Source organism: Cyprinus carpio, chromosome B2 (genome assembly GCF_018340385.1).
Source record: "Cyprinus carpio isolate SPL01 chromosome B2, ASM1834038v1, whole genome shotgun sequence".
NCBI lineage: Eukaryota > Metazoa > Chordata > Actinopteri > Cypriniformes > Cyprinidae > Cyprinus > Cyprinus carpio.
The window spans coordinates 13893962-13914796 of record NC_056598.1 but is presented as its reverse complement, the minus strand read 5'-3'; the positions used below and the strand labels follow the sequence as shown (position 1 = coordinate 13914796).

General features: G+C 36.6%; 2 protein-coding genes across 2 annotated transcripts; one reads left to right on the top strand and one right to left on the bottom strand.

Annotated features, from left to right (window-relative positions):
- Positions 1–995: 995 nt before the first annotated feature.
- On the top strand, positions 996–6377 carry LOC109095049 (paired mesoderm homeobox protein 1-like). The gene is made up of 4 exons (XM_042718183.1): positions 996–1720; positions 3936–4111; positions 4257–4438; positions 5520–6377. The coding sequence occupies exons 1-4, from the start codon at positions 1474–1476 to the stop codon at positions 5650–5652; spliced, it is 738 nt and encodes a 245-aa protein (XP_042574117.1). The 5' UTR covers positions 996–1473; the 3' UTR covers positions 5653–6377.
- Positions 6378–17990: 11613 nt separating this feature from the next.
- Positions 17991–18889, bottom strand: LOC109094761 (diacylglycerol kinase kappa-like). Its single transcript, XM_019108466.1, has 2 exons — positions 18248–18889; positions 17991–18140 (listed from the first exon to the last, which is right to left on the bottom strand). Exons 1-2 carry the CDS (start codon positions 18887–18889, stop codon positions 17991–17993), a joined length of 792 nt encoding a protein of 263 aa, XP_018964011.1.
- Between the last annotated feature and the right edge of the window lie 1946 nt (positions 18890–20835).

Genomic DNA, 20835 nt, shown 5'->3' with positions numbered 1-20835 from the left:
ACGCAATGCTTCGACATCATCTGTAAACCGATTCAAAAAGGACAACATTTTAGTGTCACATCATGGACTGACACCAACAGCCTAGAACGCACGATAGGCCTACTCATATTATCCAATAGCTTTGCCAGTGAGTAACTTTGATCGTTTTGAGTGTTCGTGTTAATATGATTTTAGGCTAAGCTTCACAAGGCCATTGTCCCTTCATTCAAACTTGTCTGAGATCACAGCATATAATTTAGGATGACTATTTTATTCAGACGGGAAAGAAAAAAGTAACTGAGATCATTGCAAAGAGACTGTTCAGTTAGACAGCATTTAGTCAATGACAATTAGACTACTGATCAACAAAGGTATTTTTAAGTGTTTTAAAAATCTAGTTTAAAACAAAGTCGACAAAGAAAAAAAGAAAATACATATATTAATATTAATATTAATAATATTATATATATATATATATATATATATATATATATATATATAATATATATATATATATATATATTATATATATATATATATATATATATATATATATATAAAATTATTATTATTATTATTATTATTAAAAATCGTGAGGTCTGTTTTCTTGTCACATGACAACAAAATGGCTTCCTAAATGTTGGTTATTATCCCATTGGTTGAGTGTGACTACAAAAATGCAACAACTGACTTGCATAAATAATAATAATATTAATAGTGGCAAATACGCCTATGCCAAATTTTCATTAGACATATATTTTATTATTTTAATTTTTTAATTGGTCATTATTTTGTTTATGTAATTTTTATGTATTTGTTTATGTTTTTTTAGTGTATTAGTTTCTGTTTTTTTTGGTTTTTTTATTGAATTTTTTTTAGTTTAGAAAAAAAATATCATGTCACGTTGAGTATTTCAGTGGGATGTTGGGGGTGGAGAAAGAGATATGACTTCGTTAAACGCTAGAAACGCCGACAAAAAACATTGCCAGGTAATTAGGGCTTCTTGTATGTCTATCATCCCTCCCCAGGGCTTCAAATGCTCGTGTATTTTGCTCTCAGACTCCCCCCTCAGCGCCAGTGTGAGCCGTTTTAAGTACCGGAGAAAGAAGCGGAGAGGAGCTCGTCTGACCTCCTACTACTGGGCGTAAGTCGCTCCTCTGTGCCATCAAACCTCTCTCGCCAGTTCACTCATTCCCTCACTCTCGGAACGAGAGGGGAACGTCTCTGTTACAGAAACTAAGAGGGAGTCATCGGGTAAAAGGCGAAGACTTTGGAGTTCTTGAATTGGAGATGTTTCGGTGATGCCTTTTTTTCTATAAAGTCCAGTAAAAGAACGGTAATTACGCTTGTTTGGATCCACATGACGCTTTCTGAACTACGGATGAAAAAATCTAAATCGATCTATTTGTCGAGCACAGAGTGATTGTTTATGGTCAAGACTTAACCCATGTTGGTTATAGGTAGAGGATATCTTGGGTTTCGTCAGTTTGCGTCATGACTTCCAGCTATGCTCATGTAATGGACAGACAAGCCACGCTACCTAACCGACTGGAGAGTCCGATCACCGCAAATCAGGATCATTTACAGGCGAAGAAGAACTTTTCAGTGAGCCACCTGTTGGATCTGGAGGAGGCGCGGGAGATGGTGGGAGCTCAAGCGGAGGAGGGCGCAGGAGAGGCGGGCAGGAGTATGCTGGAGTCTCCGGGGCTGACCAGCGGCAGCGACACCACACAGCAGGAGAGTAAGTCCATCAGCAAAACATGATCCTCATGCAGTGGCGCAAAACATTCGTAGCATTTAAGTATCCGGATGATAATGATTTTTCCTAATTTAGTAAGAAACGATTTTAACTTTTAATTTAAAATCGTACAGGGAAAAGAGTAAATTAGGCTATTTCATGAAAATGACTTCTGTTTAAGGTTTTCCCAGTTACAAAAAAATAAATAAAAAAAATAATAATAATTCAGTGAATGCAATTAAATTATAGCCTAGATTTTAATGATCTTTAATTGGCAGGCCTACAACACAAACACATGAATGTGTTACCGTGCAGAAAACTGTCACGTTAGCAGATGTGTGACAATGACCCACCTCAGTGTAGCCTATACAGGCGCTTATAAGAGGACACGACTGCGTTCTGCATCATCTAGGCTACTCCATATGCGTTTAGATCGGGTTATAATAGGCTATAGCTATAGTTTTCATTATAGCTAAAAGTTTGTTAGAATTATTCAAAATAAACTTTTAAAAAGTTATTATTTTGCAAACATTTCAGACTGTAAGTCTGCATACTGTCATGCATGTAGACCAATAATGTTGATAGTAGGCCCATTTTGAGCTATTTATTATTTTCTTCTCAGTGAAGCCAACAAAACGAGTGATAGGATCCGCAAAATTCATAATAAGAAATAGGCCCTATAGATAGGTTTAATATTCTAGGATTATTTAAAGATTTAACGACGTAGTCCAAAGTTGCATTGAATTAATTATTTTATGAATGAGTCACTAAAATGATTATTTCAAATCGTAAATTAAACATATATGAAATTAGACAATATTTTCAAGACTGAATGTAGACTATAATTTATTAGAATGAACTTTGTATTTTGTTAGGCATCATATCCGAAATTTTGAATTTGAAACATAACGAAAATTATTGTAAGCACAAGCCTCTTACTAATGCCACCATTACAGTCTTGTTTTTGCGAAAACTAGGCCTGTTTGTCTACATGATAGGCTTCATTTTTTGCACATGCATATTTTTTTTTCATTAACCCAGCCACTAAGATTAAAACAAAATTTATTTTAATAAGTAGCTAACTAAATAAACGTAAAAAAAAAAATAATAATAATAAGTTAACAGGTTGGCGCGTTTTCTATACTTAGGGAAAATATAAAATTAGGTCTAGCAACATTTTACTCAACATTTCAGATGTTACTTCAGATGTAGCCTATAATATTAAGATAAAAGACTTCTGAATAACCATAACTGAAGTGAAGATAAATCTCATATAGGCCTAAGCGCCTAGTTAATAAAAGACGATAAAGTTGAGATGATTTTCGTTGTCACTAAGTACACAGCTTTGACATCTAGAGCTGTTCATGCTCTGGGCCCGGCACTGATAACCTCTTCTTTCAACTTTGCTTTGACTTTACGGCCTTGGAGGAATTGGGGCGAATCAATTCGTCACTGGGGTATTTTCTCCCTCTCTGGGAAGTTTTATGGAGCGATTTTAAGAACTGATTGATGTGTCCAAAGAGGAGTGAGTCTGCAACGATCTGCTTTTCCCCGGACCAAAACAGGCCCAGACATTATAATTGGCATTTTACTACTAGAAGAAGCCAGAATAATTTTAGAAAGAAAGTAGAAGACTTTAACCTTCCTTTAACTTACATCAAACATGTTTCACATTGCTCATAAAAAGCATCAGAATCATTAAGTTAAAAATTCTAAAAAGTATAAAATGTAATAAAAGTAATAAACACACACAATTTGGGGAAGGGTCTAGGGTCATATTGACCTCAAACTGAATATTATGGCAGGCCGAGTTATTCACCTAAAACTTTTGTGTTGATAATGTTTAAAAAGAAAATTAGCAGATTTTTATAAATAAGGATCAGTTGTCCTGCTTACACACTCTTTAAGCTTTGAGTAGGATCCTGTTTTAGAAAGGTTCATGACTGAAGTATAATCAAACAGAAAAAGAAAATCTGTATTAACTCTGCATCTCTTTGAGCCGATTGTCCATTAAACAGTTATTTACACCATCTCTTTCTTAAAATAAAAATGTTTGGATCTTTTTATTGAATTTCCATAACAAACACTATTTCACTAGTTTAACTTAACCGTAACCATATGAATGTAATGTAATATCCTTTTCCAGGCTGTAAGCCTAATGAGTAATGGGGATATTCATGTCATCCTCGTGTGTGTGTGCTTGTGCTTGCCCCCCTAGATGAGCAACTCAACTCAGAGGAAAAGAAAAAGCGTAAACAGAGGCGGAATAGGACCACGTTCAACAGCAGTCAACTGCAGGCCTTAGAGAGAGTGTTTGAGAGGACGCACTACCCCGACGCTTTTGTCAGGGAGGACTTAGCACGCCGGGTCAACCTTACTGAAGCTCGAGTGCAGGTTAACTATTTTATCCTGAAATGGTCTATTCATGTGGATGGAGCAGTGATGCATACCTATACTTTACTTTCTCATAATGCTCCATTCTGATGGTAAAGCTGTTCTACTATATATGCCAAACTGAGCACCTTTCATGATTTTCTAGGTGTGGTTTCAAAATCGGCGGGCTAAGTTTCGGCGAAATGAACGTGCAATGCTGGCCAGTAAAAACGCCTCATTGCTCAAGTCTTTCTCAGGAGAAGTAACAGCCGTAGAGCAGCCCATTGTCCCACGACCCGCTCCCAGACCCAATGACTACCTGTCCTGGGGCAGCTCACCATCATACAGGTTAGATTGGTTTTCTAATTTTTTATGTCTCTGCATGCATTACCATTACCAATTCTGCGGTTTCTGTTGGTGTGGACATCATTGTGCAGAAGTTATAAGAGTATTCTTGGTGGATAGCGTGTGTGGCATGAATATAATCCTGTCATCCCTCAATTAACTAAAAATGTAAATTAAAGTAATTTACTTGTGAATTAATGTATAAAATATTCAACTATTGCACCATTTCAAAAGTATAACCATTAAAAATGTTACTTTGACTTAAGGTCAAGGGTTCAGTTTCCAGGGAATGCATGATTTAGATCAAATCTATACAATAATCTATACAAAAACACTTTATAATAAAGTTCTATTTATTAACATTAGTTAACAAGAACAAGCAATGAAAAATACTTATAATGCATAATTAATGTTAGTTAATTTGATCATTTAATAAAATCAAAAGTTGTATCGGTTAATATTATTTAATTGACTAATGAACATCAATGTTAATAACGTTAACAAAAATTAATAAATACTGTAGCAAATGTATTGCATATTGTTAGTTAATACATTAACAGATGTTAACAAAAGGGAGCTTACTGCAAAGTGCTACACAAATATCTGCAATGCATGTAGCTTTGGATAAAAGTGTAAATATATATCCAACTATCCATAAAATACTATTTACATGGACCTAAATTGTGCAAACTCCACTGGCAGAAATTACATCAGTGATACATAACTAAAAATTTCAAAACCTTACAGCTTGGGTAAAAAGCATTTTTAGGGAAAATACCATCATACAATTTGGTATTTTTGTTATTGTAAAAAAAAATAAAAAATTCAAAATGAGGGAGTTCAAATTATTAAAAGGATTAAATTAATGCTTTTAAAATATTAAATTATTTTTTTGAATTCAGAAATTTGGTGCCACACACGGCGTCCATACGCATGAAGTCATAAAACCCCCAGATTAGTGCTGCATTTTCATCACAAACATAAATAAAATGAATAGAGACAGAGCATGCATGCATTCATTGAATTATTTATTATTAAGGAAAATATGAAATCTCATCCTGACAACTTAACCCTTTCCCTACAGCGCCATGGCATCTTATTCTCCATCATGTGCTACCAACAACACAGCCCAGGGCATGAATATGGCCAGCAGTATCGCCAACCTGAGACTGAAGGCCAAAGAATACAGCCTGAACCAGGTACCCACCGTCAACTGAAGCGGACAGCAGGGCTGTCAGAGACTCATGTCAGAGAACAATCCCGATGTCCCGACAAAACTATTGACATAACTGTTGTTTTCTGTCCTCTTATATGTGTTTTACTCTTATCCATCGAGAAAAAGCAGCAAAGGAGAATTTCTTCAAGGTACAGAGCTTTCCTAAACCAATGATTTACATAAGGCTGTCATGTTCTTGGCATGTGGGAAAATTCAGTTTTGGAAAGCACAAAATGGAAACTTTCTCTGTTCACACTCACTGTGGCAGCAGAGTGTGGTCATCCCGTTTGAAGACCGTGGCTTTCTATAGATTGCTTTCTCGAGACCGTTGCTGACCACAGGGATTCGATGACCTCTGTGGAATCCATATACTACAATCTTGTGGACATCTGGGAAGTTTTTAGGATTTCCCCTTGATTTCTCCTTGGAACTCATAAATATGCACTGAGGCCACAAATTGGGATTTGGATATTTTGATTATTTGGAACCGGGTGAAATTTGGCTCCATTGTTACCGTACTCTAAAATCACTCCTTACTGTTTTCAGTTTAAAACATGCCGGGGTTATTTGTTCATTTTGGCATATACAGAACTCTAGCCATATATGTAAGCAATGAATTTGGAGCCTAGTTGATTTTATCCTTTTATATTGTCTAAATATATCTAAACATGTAATATTTCTTTGCAATAAAGATGTCCAAGCAGTGTAACAGCATTGCGTTTCAGGGTTAGAGTGTCCTCAAACATCTTTATGGCCTGCCAGAGAACACTGCAGCAATTTGACCATGTTTTTATCACAACTGTGCTCATTTTTGAACATGTAGTCTGCTCTTATTCTCTGGTTTGTTCTGTTACCGGCAACAGTTCTGCATATCAGATATTAAATCCCATTACATTATGTACTTACAGCCTTGGAGAAAATGTTTTAAAATGAAACACTATTGGCCCATTTAATTTACACTATTACGCAATAGAAGGCAGGTGAAATCATTCAGAAACCCAAGAGTGGTGAGAGTTAGAGACACGAGCGCAGATGTGCTTTTCCAAAGCTGAACTGCTCAAAGTGTGTTTGTAGGCTCCCATAGACAGTTGTTACTCTTTCCTCCTCTCTGTGTGAGCATTTAACTTTAAACTGTAAAATAACTCTTCGTCGGGACTCCTGGGGCTTCGTGAGAAACAGCAGAAAGCTTTGCAAAAATTCCTGCGGCTCTTTTCCTCTCCACCCGTTTTCCACTCCACTTCGGCCTTTTCTAAGGTATACAGGGCAAAGCAAGGAAATGACAAAATTTCGCTAATCAAACTGGCCATTTACAATGAGATCCAAACACTTCTAGCACTGTTGTCCTTCCCCTGCCAGCTATCGTTCCATTAAAGTGCTTGTGTATTTGCTTTGGATTTGAAAAGGTTTTAATGTTTGAAGAGAAAAATCAGCTGACAGGAGCATTTTGTGCATTTTACTACCTGATGATGGAGTCTTTGATTCCTTTAAGCAGTTTTCAGGCCCTGCGCTGTTAAATTTTTGTTGAACAGGAATGTTTGCTTTCAAAACAGTCTGTTTATGGCACAGGAAGCGATCGTTTGAGTTTAAGTGGCCGCGGGCTGTTTTTGAACGGCTGACACTGGCTTGTTTATGTACCTGATGGCTCCCTTGGTCTGCTGATTACATGTGACCTCGAGTGACCTCAGAGACAGTCAATTGGAGGAAGGCGGTGAGCCGGTGAGTTGTTTTTCTTTTCATCTGTCAGTCACAGCTCCGTGAAAGAAATCTGTCGGCTGTCATCACTGTAATGTAACTTTAAATATGGCCCAACAATGTGTTGACATCATGTTTCGTGGGATAAAACGAGATTCTCACACAGCATTGATGAAATTATTAGTTGTTATTGCACTGGGATACTTGCTTTTGAGATGCTTAATATTTCTTTAAAAGTGTCAGAAAGGGAAGCACAATGTATCAGTACTGTATTGGTCATGGGCTAATATTAGAGAATTTTTATATTTAAATTGTTGGTCAATATTATTCTGCATGCTCATTTTCTACATTTAGACTACCTCATCTAACGGTCATTTCAATTTAATCTATACTACTGTTCAAAGGTTTTGGGTCTGTAAGATTTTATTTATTATGAAATTAATACTTTTATTCAGCAAGGACACACTGAACTTTACATTCATCAAAAAAAATCCTGAAAGAAATGTGTAACGGTTTCCACAAAAAATATAAAAATTGAAAACAGTTATTTTAAAATGTAGTAATATTTCTCTGTATGACTGTTTTTATTGTTTTTGATTAAATAAATGTGGCCTTAATGATCATAAGAGGATAAACAACTAACAGACCCTAAACCTCTGAAAGGAAGTATATAAATACAAATAATAATCTGACAAACTGTAATCTTTAGCTAATCTTAATATAAATATTATAGATAGATAAATAAATTGTCACTTAATTTTTATTTAATGTTATGTTGCTTTCCAAAAAAACTGGCAGCAGCCTTTTTGCATTCAATAAGTCCAGATGAGGTCTGTGTGTGTTCCTAATTGTTTGACCTCTCCCAAGTTAACGCTGATGGACAAAAAGTGAGTTTCTCAACAATCCTAGTTTGAGCTTTTTTTTAAAATGATGCATCTATATTAAAATTCCACTCATTATTACAATTGTGAATCCCTTTCATGTGGCTTCTGCCCACAAGCTGGGCTCGTTCCATTCAATTAACAGCGGAATCTTTATGATCCAAGCAGTTCATGAGTCAAACCCTTTCCAAATACAGCCATCCTCGGAGGACCTGCAATATACGGGATGTTCACTTTGGAGAGGGAGCCATTTCCTAATATTCCGAAAGCTTGACACAACCCTCTTTGAACCATTTATATCAAGGTCGATGGGCCTTGAAGGTTTCTTAACAAAGTGAGTCTCTGGTTGGAGGATCTTTAACGACACATGCAGAAAGCTGGACGGAATCGCTACTGTCCTCACGCCAACATCAACCAAACACCTCAGAATTAATTTATGACTCTAAAACGTGCTTAAGTTTTATCCCGTAATGTTCTCAAGTGGGCTACTACACTCATATATGTTTGTTCACACATTTGATTATAGAAATAATGAAAAAGCTTTGCTCACGTCCCTAGGAGAGTTGTTTGAGGAACCCACTAGAAGAGAAAGAAAAAACAACTTTCATGTTATCTCCTCTGTCCCCCCGCATGAGCGTTCATCTTACCTTTCACAGCCTGGGCTCGCTGACCCCAAGTGCTTCCAGATGTCGTCTAACTCTGACCTGAGCCCCAGCGGCCCTGATCATACCCCCACATCCCTCTGCAGCCCACTGACAGAGCCTCCCCATGGAAGGACAGCTCACCCCCATCAACCTCCACATCTGGAGCCCATTAAGAAGGAGACAGTCAGGGGGAGAGAGAGAGAGAGAAAGAAAGGCAGAGAGAGAGAATGGGGTGGGGGTTCAGTTAAACTAGAGTTGGCTGGAATTGCAGTTTGATCTCTCCTCCAGGGTTACCTTTGAAAAATACACTTTTCTTATGTATAGCTGCTCCTTATAGTAATAATTATTTTTGCTTTCTGAAACTCTTGTGTTGATAATCTCAAAGGGAAATGAATACAGTGTAAAAATCAATTATTATGATGGCCACATGGGTTATGGTTTCATGTTTAGACTTTCATTTTTAATGGAATTATATATGTATATATATATATATATATATATATATATATATATGTATATATAATTACCATAGATTTGAGAAGGCACAGAGTTCTTGTAATCATGGGCTTCTTAATTACTTTTTTAAAAACGTATTTTCTAGAAAAAATGGCTAAAAATCATTACAAACAGAAAGAAAAAAATCGCTACTGTCCTCACGCCAACATCAACCAAAAACCACAGAATGAATTTATGACGTGCGTAAGTTTTATCCCGTAAAATGAGCGTAGCATGGACAAAATCTGCCAGTATAGTAAGACAAAATACACTTATATTAAAGATCTGGAAAGTCTTAATATCTTATTCAGTGTTGCTTCTCAATTAAATGTAGGCTGTATTGTTTCAAAGATTTTAAATAATTTTTTTTATAAATATTTTAAATAATGAAATATTAAAATTAATTTCAGTTTTTTTAATATTTAAATGAATAATGAAATATTAAAATTGATTTCTGTTGTTTTTCTAATGGATTTTTTTATATTTGAAATAAAAACATGCTCATAAATACACATTAAAAAAAAATTGTAGTTCATGAAAGTAACATAGTAATGCTAATGTAATATAGTCTTTTGATGCTAAGTTTCTTTATTAATGAAATCATTACTCATAATTTTCATCCCCACCAAATATTTTGTTGACATCAACGTCCAGATTTAAAAATGTTGTGTAAATATCATTGACTCAAATACATAGTAACCCAAGGTAGTGTAGTTTTAGTTAACCCAAACACAAAACACTATTTCCCAATTCTGGACGCGAACACGAGTTAGATGCAATTTAAAATAACAGCATGTGGGTTTGGATTGACATGTGGGCACGTAAATGAGGACAGTTTTACAACTTCAGTAAACCTGTTTGTGATATACTTGAGCTTGGCCCAAAATAATATAATAAAATAAATTAAAATAAAATTTATAAACATAAAATGTGCTTTTCAAATGAATTATATATCAGGATCTTAGAGAAACACAGCTTGTTACTTGAAGATGGCTTTCCAGATTGTGGAAGTTATGAGTCTTTGAACGTTGTTTTGAATTTTTTAGAGATGATGAATGCTGGACATGAAACAGGCCGAAACACTGGTGATGTTTTTTTCCATACGAACATCCATCAGCCCTGAAAATGACCGTGGTGATCCTCAAGCACTGAAAAATATGCTCTGAGAGCCCCAAAAGAAGCCACTCCTGACCTCATGAGATACACTGGTCCAGTCTGATCAATATATTGTAGTTTACAGAATATTAAAATGAATTTCAACTGTTTTTCTAATGCTCTGTCCTCGAACAACCTCTCCTTTCCTTGATGGAAGTCTTCCAAATTGCCTTTTGGAGAGGTTGATAATGCCTACTGGAGCAGTTCGGAGCCAGAAATCATCAAAGCAAACAATCCCAGCATTCTCTGGCCACTCACTCTCTGTTCTCTCTGCTCTCTCCCAGAGGAGGAAACCTCCCCACACGGACCTGTCTGACTCTCATTTTTTTAACCACAAGTCAGCAGTGATTTTGCTCTTTATCACGCTTCATTACTGATCACTCTCTGATACACAGACACTATAAATAAGACTATAAATAACTATAAATGGTCCATATTGGAGGAAATATATATCAGAAATGATTTAATAGCTGTAAGGAGCACAAGTTAACTAAAACATTTTAAGCTTTCTCCATTTTGGATTTTGTGTATCTGAAGTAGTTGGAATAATGAATAATTTTGAGAATAAAGAGGTCGGTCAATTATTATTTTTTATTTATTTATTTTTTAAAATAATTAACATTTGGAGGCATCAGAGATGAGATTCCATTTTAATGGATGTGATGGGACTCTATAATTCAGCGGGTCAAAGATTTTATTATAGATCTGTATATTATAGGCCAAATGTGTAACATTATAATTTACATATTATTATTATTATAGACCATATACAGTATGTATCCTTATAATGTACATATTATTATTATTATTATAGATTTTTATTTATCATTTAGAAAACATGATATTATTATTATTATTATTATTATTATTATTATAAAAGACCATTTATGTATCATTATAATTTACATATTATTATTATAGATCTTTATATTTATATATATATATATATATATATATATATATATATATATATATATATATATATATATATTTACATGATGCATGATATTATTATTATTATTATTAATACAATTAATAATAATATAGATATTGATATAATGTGGGTTTGCCAGTTTTGGACCGTAACAATATATTATATATCATAGATCTTAAATCATAGATCTTATATAGCATTATTATTATGATTATTTTTATATCATATTCATATTATTATTACTGATTGTATATTATAGCTCTTTTATTATAAGGTATGTATGTATGTATGTATAAATGTATTATTATTATTATTATTATTATTATTATTATTATTATTATTATTATTATTATTATTATTATTATTACAGATAATTTGTAAATTATTATAATTTACAAATTATAATCCGAAGGGTTATGATCCACAATGAGAGAAAAAGCAACACATACATACATTCGATTTAACACAAGTAAGTTGCAGAATCAAGACCGGGCAATAAGGAACAAAATGAGAGCAACTTAAATACACCAGCAAACGAGGACACAAATGACCCACACCTGAAGAATGATGATGAAATCAAATCAAAAACCATGGCAACGGGGAAAAGGTGCAAACAGAAAGTCCATGTGAACGTGACATTATTAATATTTTTATAAATCTTTTATTTAGAACTATAACTCGCATATTATTTATTGTTATTTTAATTTTGCATAATTATTTAATATTTTTCTCATCCCATCTTTCTCCCACATTTAATTTAAATAATAGCCTTATAAAACTAATTTTAACATTGAGTGGGTCCCCTCATTAGACTCCATTTTGAGATCACATGACATGTCAAAACTGCTCACTTTATCTCTGTAACTGTATTTTTACAACGATATCAGTAGCTGAAAATATTTGCTGTTGTGTGATGCTGCATTCACCGCACTAGATGTAGGTAAGTCCAAATGATGCTATATGGACCAGTACAACACAAGCAAAAAAATACTGAGTGCCCCAAATGAACTTCACCTATCCTTTTCTTCTCTGTTGCTTTACTGGCAACTCCCTCTTTCCCCGAGTGAAGGAAACAACACTACACTAAAACTCCAGGAGAAGGAAAACAGGTTGGGGCGGAAGACGGCATGAGAGAGTTTTTCTAACAAAGTAGCCACACCATAAATCTCCAGCATAGGCTTATGGAAGGAAGTAGTGATATTATGCATCTGTCCCAGAGGCTTTGCACCTTCCTCCCCAGGCTGATTAAGTGGACTCATTCATAAAGACCAGAAACAGGCCTGCTATTGTGCTGCCTCATCATAACTCATCCGTATATTCAATACAATCAGCCCCCTGCTGCAGGTAAAAAATTTCCACTGATTTACACGCTTAATTATGATCCCAACTGGACCAAAGAACTTCGCTGTTACTAAAGGGACTTGGGTTAAACTAGCATATTATCACTTTGTTGAGTTTGTTTTGAAGAAATGCATTGACAGCAAATGATCAAATTATGGAAAATTATTAACAAGCAGACCCTGGAAAATGACCAAATGAAATGGTAAATCACAAACTTTTACAATGTCTGTAATAGATTCAATTTAGTTTTCATTTTATTGCTTTTAGTATTTTGTATGTTACGTTTAATCTTGTTTTTCACCAGATAAATACTACTTGATACTTTTTTTAATCAAGGATGCATTAAATTGATCAAAAGTGTAATTTTTGTGTCACTGTTACACGTTACATACTATAGTCATAAATTATTCATAATTACATGCAAGTAAACCAAACCCTCATCCTAACCCTAATCATATAGTAAGTGCATGCTTGTACTTAAGTAATATTACTCAGTAATTAATTATACAGAGTATTATTACACTGTAACAACGACACTGTAAAATAAAGTGTAACCAGACATTTTAAAGATCTCTATTTCAAACAAATGCTGTTCTTTTAAACTTTCTGCCCATTGAAGAATCCTGACAAAAAGGAATAATGAGTTCCACAAAAGTATTTAACACTGACAATAAAAAAGTATGTTTCTCTAGCAACAAATTAGCATTTATCACAGAAATAAATGACGTTTAAAAAATATTAAACAGAAAACAGTTATTTTAAACTAATAATATTTCATAATATTACTGATTTTACTGTATTTTTTATCAAATAAATGAAGCCCTACCGTGAGCAGAAGAGACTTCTTTCAAAAACATTAAGAAAAAAAAAATGACCAACCGCAAACATTTAAACTGTATAATATGCCCCCTTGAGTTAATATTAAGAGCATTCTTTAACTGCAAGAGCAACTTTAATTCATGAGTACTTTGACAAGCTACAGTTTAAAAGTAGCTTCCTGGATATGAACTTCATTTTAGGTTTTTATATTTAATTATAGTAATTATATAACATCTCATGCATGTGAGTGTTCTCTCCAAACAGGGTCTGGTCAGGAGGCCGTGGAAAATCTGCCTTCAATTTCCTGTCTGGCAGCAAACTGACAGCTCGTGGAAATGAACCCTGGAGTTTAGTTTTCCAATTAGCAATTATGACTAATTAGCAGTGTGGCGAGAAGATCTCCATGATACTAAATGCTATTATCAAACCCTTTAGATCTGATAGCACTGAGTGAGTCAGAGCTGATTTGCATCTTCTACTGTTTGGTATGCAGCAGTTTCCCTTTATTCAGCAAGTTTGATATAGTGATTTTCTTCTTTATGTTAAGAAGTCTTCTAGGAGACTTTCTGAGGATCAAAAGAATAAAAAAAAAAAGGTTCCTAAACTAGTATTCATAATATGCAAACTTCATTATGTCATATGTTGACATACAGACTCACTGTTACATCATATTAACAGTATCACTGATGACTTACAGTTTTCATTCACTTTTATCATAATCAGACGGGAAGCAGTTAGAAAGCCTGTGTAAACAAAAAACTAAAGTGTAGAAATTAATCTGGTTGATCTGGTAAGAAAAAAACATGCTTGAGTCATCTGTTTTAAATCTGCTGGTAATTGCGTTGGATAGTATTTTAATGATGTTCACTTTCTCTTTCTCTTCTTGTTTTTTTTTTCTTAATCTCGATCTCTCTCTTTTTTCTCTCTCTCTCTCGCTCTCTCTCTCATTTGGTTTTGATTAGGGTTGATCAGGATCTCTGCCAGAGTGTTTCACAAACACACTGGTGGGCAACCACGGCAAGCCCTGCAACTGAATTCCAATGTGTGTTTTATTTACATGTTAGATTTACAATATTCCCTAATTCATTTTCCAGTCCTCCCTAATTAGGGATACAACTTTGGGTTCTCAAGCCCTTGATGGGGATGTCAGTGTCAGATTGTGTACTTTTCATGAAGGATAGAAGTATACAATGTTGCACAGAAAAAAAAAAAAACATTGTGAAGTGTAACGCAATTTTTGGATCAATAGGTGTATCTGAAATACACTTAATCAGGGCTCTATTTGAGGAGACAGCCATTTGTACTGGTGTCCGACACCATAGTGGACGTTATTTTGAGCACTCATTCAATCTCATAATGTACTGCTATAAAAAGTGTAGAACCAATGCAAAATCAACAGCTGGAGAACATCCATAATGCACTGTGAGTGTTGTGTTGAATGATGGCCAGAAGATGCAACTCAATCATCCATTCATCCATTTTCCAATGTGGGTTCAGTGTAAAATCATACAGGTATTAAACATTCCTTTTTAATAGATTAAGTTGTTTAGTTAAAGGGATGGTTCACCCAAAAAAGAAAATTCTGTTGTTAATTATTCACCCTCATGTCATTCCAAACCCGTAAGACCTTTGTTCATCTTCAGAACACAGATTAAGATATTTTTGGTGAAATGCGAGAGTTTTCTGACCCTGCATAGACAGCAAGAGTACTACCACAGTCAAGGCTCAGAAACATAGTAAAGACATTATTAAAGTAGTCCATGTGACATCAGTGGTTCCACTGTAATTTTATGAAGCCACGAGAATACTTTTTGAGCACAAAGAAAATTAAAATAATTTTTTCTTTTCTCAGAAAGCTCTTGGATTTCATCAAAATATCTTAATTTGCGTTCCAAAGATGAACAAATATCTTACAGGTTTGTAATGACATGAGGATGTAATAAATGACAGAATTTTCATTTTTGGTTGAACTAACCCTTTAGGTATTATGCAAGCTAGTTTCCATGACAGCATTCAAGATAAATCTGTTAGTTATTACGAAGCTGCCAGTTTGCTAAGTTTCACGTGATTATTACTCAGCAAGCAATTTGCTCACTAGTTTTTATTCACACCTTCAACTGGACTACTGTATATTAGTGGACTAATATATAGGAAATAGTGAATGAGGGTATAAAGGGCAATTTTGAACACAGCTATTGTTTCCCAACCCTGTTTCATATCAGCATTTTAGCAGAGACTCCAATACCTGAAATGTATGGGTTAGGTAAGGGAGACATCCAGAATATGTAGGCCTATTGTTGGTGCACCACCAGGAACAAGGCTGGCACTTGCATTATGAACTCAAATTAATTGCATTATGAACTCGATTAATCGTTTCTCTAAAAATATTGTTTGTATTCATCTAAACAAAGAAAGTCATATACATCTGGGACGACACGAGGGCTAATAAATTATAACATAACAATTATTTTCATTTCCCTTTAAGAAAACACACAAACACACACTCGCCGCACAAATGCCGCCCCTTTGCAACTCCTACCTAATGCAGTTGTCAAAATAAATCGCTAAGAAACTTGTACTGACTCTTGACTCAAAGTGGAAAGAATTCCCTCCTTAAATCTGGAAACTCTGACTACAATATCAAGGGGAATGGCCAAAAGACCACTTCAAGGGTGGAGACTGAAGGCGTAGGTTTTTGTTTTCCATCATCGTACTAGTCCACAGAATGACTAAAGAGTGGGATCGGTTGTCCTTCGCTTCCACTGCACAGAAGAGGAGGTGTGAGGGAACTATTTATCCCTCACTACAAATGTTAACAAACACTCTTCCATGCCTTAAGTCTTTAACAAACCAACTTGATATGTGCCACATGGTTTCTGACACGTTAAACATCACACACAAACGTGCACACATACAAAAGCAGGACGCTTCAGATGTGTGGGTGCTTTGAACAGAACGGGGCTAAATATAAATTAGAGAAAAATCATTTCCTTAAATCATTGTTCTGAAGCCCATATTCCTACTTTGAAGTTCATATAAATACAATTAACTCTGCATAGCAGTTTAAAGCTAAACTGAAATTAAGAAAAATGATGTTAGGGCTAGAGAGTGATTCTAAATCTTTCTTTCGTGCCGTGCTGTTTGAATCTGGCTCTCAAAGCTGTGCCGTCCGCTGTACATCAGTACTATCGGTTTTCAGCCAGTCCTCAGTAGGGATCGTTGAGGAATGCTGTGCATTTCCCCTCTCCAAGCCCAGCCTGGTTTCTGCTTCGTGCATGATCAGCTCCTCATCAGCCTCACAAACTCCAGCCAATGATAAATTATCTAAAATGAGGCAAATATTAACACACCAGAGTGAGCTGCTGGGTGACTCTTGAGAATACATTGGTTTTCTGCGCTCTGCGGGATGATCAGACAGTACACACACACACACACACACACACACACACACACACACACACACACAAACACACAAAATTACTACTTATTGTACTCTACTGTACAGCACCACCTAGTATACACTACTTTTAAAACTGGGCAGCAAGTGACCCTTGTTTTAAATATAATTTAATAGAATTTTTTCCTTCATTTACAATTACATAACTCAAATAAATTCCTTTTTTGTCTCTTGTCTCCTTTCTCAAATTATTATAAAAAAAACCTAACCTCTAAAACAGTCCAGTTTGAGCACAGGAAAAACTTCAACATACCCAGTGTGTTCACATCCACTGTTATCAACATCAATCCTTTTTTAATACAAAATTAAATTCTGGTCCTCAAATCTGATTAGCAGAGCTGTGTTTTGAGTCCAATAGCACTAAGACTTATATTTATTTGTATCACTTGTCACTTGTGTTTGCATGTTCCATACAGACTGTTTGTGAATAAGTATTGTGAATTTTACAGTAAACATTTTGCATTCCACTGTACTGTTTTTCCACAGTTCCTATTGAATGGTCTTTTCCGTTGCGTCACTTACGCTGTGGGAAAACTCCTGTTTTTCTCTGGTACTGAAGCCTGATATGTTCATGTTTGTGTAGCTGCACAAACCAATGACGCTTTACAGTTTCTAGCTTAAACGAAAAAATAAAAAATTCTAACATCTTTGTGGCAATAGTTTTTATGGGTCCAAAATCACCATGTGTCACGATACACTGCCGGAAGGAATGGAGGAGCCGTGGATAAACGAAACTGTAATTTATTAAATCCAACACAAAAGGTAAATCCACACTTGGAAAGGAAGGAAGACACACGTACACAACTGGTAGACCCTAGGTGACGGATGGTCGACGACAGACCAAAGCGGAACCTGAGGGACGAGGTAGCCCGGTGGAGCCAGTGGACTGATGGGCAACGGCGGAGAGGAGGGAGCTAGGAGTCATGGTGGAGCCGACGGGTCAACAGGCCGAGGCGGAGTCCGGGGCTTAAAGGCTGGAGGCGGAGTCAAGGGATACTCCAGCCACGGCAATGCTGGAGGATGGCAGGAGCTGGCACCTAACAGATGATGGGCTGAGGGCGAGCAGAGGGGCTGCCAGACAACAGCGGTGGAGGAGGCAGGAGCGGGAGAGTGGGCGGGCATTTGTGAGCCTCCAGGCTTTCAGGGCTGGTGTGCACTGCCCACACACACCAAATTACGACTCCCAGCACAGGAAGCGGGACTGACAGAGGAATGACTGGGCTGAACTCAGGAACTAATTCACTCTCTGGGTAGTACAGTGAAACAGTAGCACATTTTGGGCTAAACTCAGGAGTCCTCTCTGGGCTAAACTCAGGAACAGAAGCCCACTCTGGGCTAAATTCAGGAACAGAAGCCCTTTCCGGGCTAAACTCAGGAACAGAAGCCTTCCACATTCCCAGATCCATTAACTGCTCACCCTCAGCCACGGTGTAGGGGACGGAGTTCCTCTCCGTGCTCTCACTGTCCATGACACTCTCCCTCGTGGCGAGCTCTGTAGCTGGCTCTCGCACCTGGTTTGATGTCACAGGCTTGGGCTCCGGGGTGATCCTCAGCACTGTCGCTCTCTCTGGCAATGGCTCAGGCTTAAGCTCCACACAGCGGGGTGATGGTGGGCTGGGCTCTGGCTGTGTTCTGGATCGGAGGTAGACACTCTCCAGTCTGGGAGGTTGACTGTTCTGAGGTCTGATCCAGAACAGTGAGTTCAGCGCAGCTTTGTCAAATGCTGTTACAACAGTGAACTGGCTGAACTCAACTGCATATTTCAAAAGGGAGAGGTCTTTTCGGGCGAGGGCAGTGAACCTTGTGGCGAGGGGATCCATCAGGGAAACAACAGGGAAAACAGGAAACAAAGCACTGGGGGAAAAATGCTGAAAACAAATGGAAGGAAAAATGCAAGGTTAACTGTTGGTTGGGTCACGATACACTGCTGGAAGGAACGGGGCAGCTGTGTATAAACAAAACTGTCATTTATTAAATCCAACACACAGGGTAAATCCACACTTGGGAGGTAAGAAATACACACGTACACAACTGGTAGACCCAACAAACACAGACTGGGGCTAAATACACTGGATAATGAGGGACAAGATGAGACACACCTGACATCAATGAACAATCAATGTGAGGGAGAAACTAGGTCAAGGAGAGAACATGGGGAGCAAAACACACAGACATGTCCAAACTCCTGACACCTAATAATTCATTTTTAATAATTCAATGGCCCGTCATCAATTATTCCTTACATAATGTACTTTATTGTAATTAATGTAACTATAAATGCATTCAAAAATGGTGCACATCAAACAGGTGTGAGTTGCCTGTGACGTATGGAAAGTATGGAAAGTATATGTAGGGCTTTTATACACAGTGTGTGCCATTATACAGACTAGGTTTATCCCTCAAAGCCTCATTTTCATCCAAGAAAAAATTCTAAATGCCCTGTCTAAGGGATCCGTGTACTTTCGTGTCCATTCATTTTTTTTTAACCCAGAAATTCAAATGCAGTTTCTTCTTTAATGGTTCAAACACTGTTGAATAGAATTATCAGACACAACCTAATTTTGATTATTGAAAATTCATATTTCATTAAAAAAACGTAAAAATGATACAAAGCTTCTTTTTTATTGAGATAAAAGATGCATTTTCTACTCCCTCTGAGTTAAAACAAACCAATATCCCGGAGTAATTAATTTACTCAAACAGTACACTGACTGAACTGCTGTGAAGAGAGAACTGAAGATGAACACCGAGCCGAGCCAGATAACGAACGAAAGATTGACTCGTTCTCGAGTCAAGAACCGTTTCTGTCGGACGCGTCCGGTTCGAGAACCGAGGAGCTGATGATACTGTGCATGCTTGATTCAGCGTGAAGCAGACTGACACACAGCGCGTCTGCACCGAGCTGGTTCTCTTGATGATTGATTCTGAACTGATTCTGTGCTAATGTTATGAGCGCGGGTAAAACGAAGGCTTGAATCAAGGGCAATCATCGCCAATGACGTCATTACGTCGAGCGCAAAATAACTGGTGAACAGTTTTCTTCAACCGGTTTATTGAATCGAACTGTCCGAAAGAACCGGTTTGTGGAAAAGAACCGAACTTCCCATCACTACTGGTGATCCGAAAACCAATGCAACCGGTTCTTGACTCGAGAACTAGTCAATGTTTCGTTCGTTATCTGGCTCGGTCAGCAGTTCAGTCAGTGTACTGTTTGAGTAAATGAATTACTCCGAGATATTGGTTTGTTTTAACTCAGAGGGAGTGTCAGCCACATTAAAAAAGTTAACAGCTTAAGTCATTTGTGGATTAATGCTTATTGGAGATGTGAACCGTTTCAAACGATTCAGTTCGAAGATACGGTTACATCGAGTGATTCGTTCGCGAACCGGATATCACTACACTGCAGTGTTGTGAACGCGCTCATAACAGACCCGGAAGAGAAGACAATGCTGAATAAAGTCGTAGTTTTTGCTATTTTTGGACCAAAATGTATTTTCGATGCTTCAAAAAATTCTAACGGACCCTCTGATGTCACATGGACTACTTTTGAAGATGTTTTTTATTACCTTTCTGGACGTGGACAGTATACCGTACATACATTCTCAATGGAGGGACTGAAAGCTCTCGGACTAAATCTAAAATATCTTAAACTGTGTTCCGAAGATGAACGGAGGTCTTACGGGTTTGGAACGACATGAGGGTGAGTCATTAATGACATAATTTTAATATTTGGGTGAACTAACCCTTTAAGGTCCCATTCACCAAG

Excerpts from the sequence above, each read along its gene's own strand:
- LOC109094761 (XM_019108466.1), bottom strand. The coding sequence starts at position 18,889 with ATGGATCCCCTCGCCACAAGGTTCACTGCCCTCGCCCGAAAAGACCTC. Across the intron at positions 18,141-18,247 it reads CGCTTCCTGTGCTGGGAGTC|CCCCTCTGCTCGCCCTCAGC; the intron begins GTAATTTGGTGT and ends GTTGTCTGGCAG.
- LOC109095049 (XM_042718183.1), top strand. The coding sequence starts at position 1,474 with ATGACTTCCAGCTATGCTCATGTAATGGACAGACAAGCCACGCTACCT. Across the intron at positions 4,112-4,256 it reads TTACTGAAGCTCGAGTGCAG|GTGTGGTTTCAAAATCGGCG; the intron begins GTTAACTATTTT and ends ATGATTTTCTAG. Across the intron at positions 4,439-5,519 it reads GGCAGCTCACCATCATACAG|CGCCATGGCATCTTATTCTC; the intron begins GTTAGATTGGTT and ends CTTTCCCTACAG.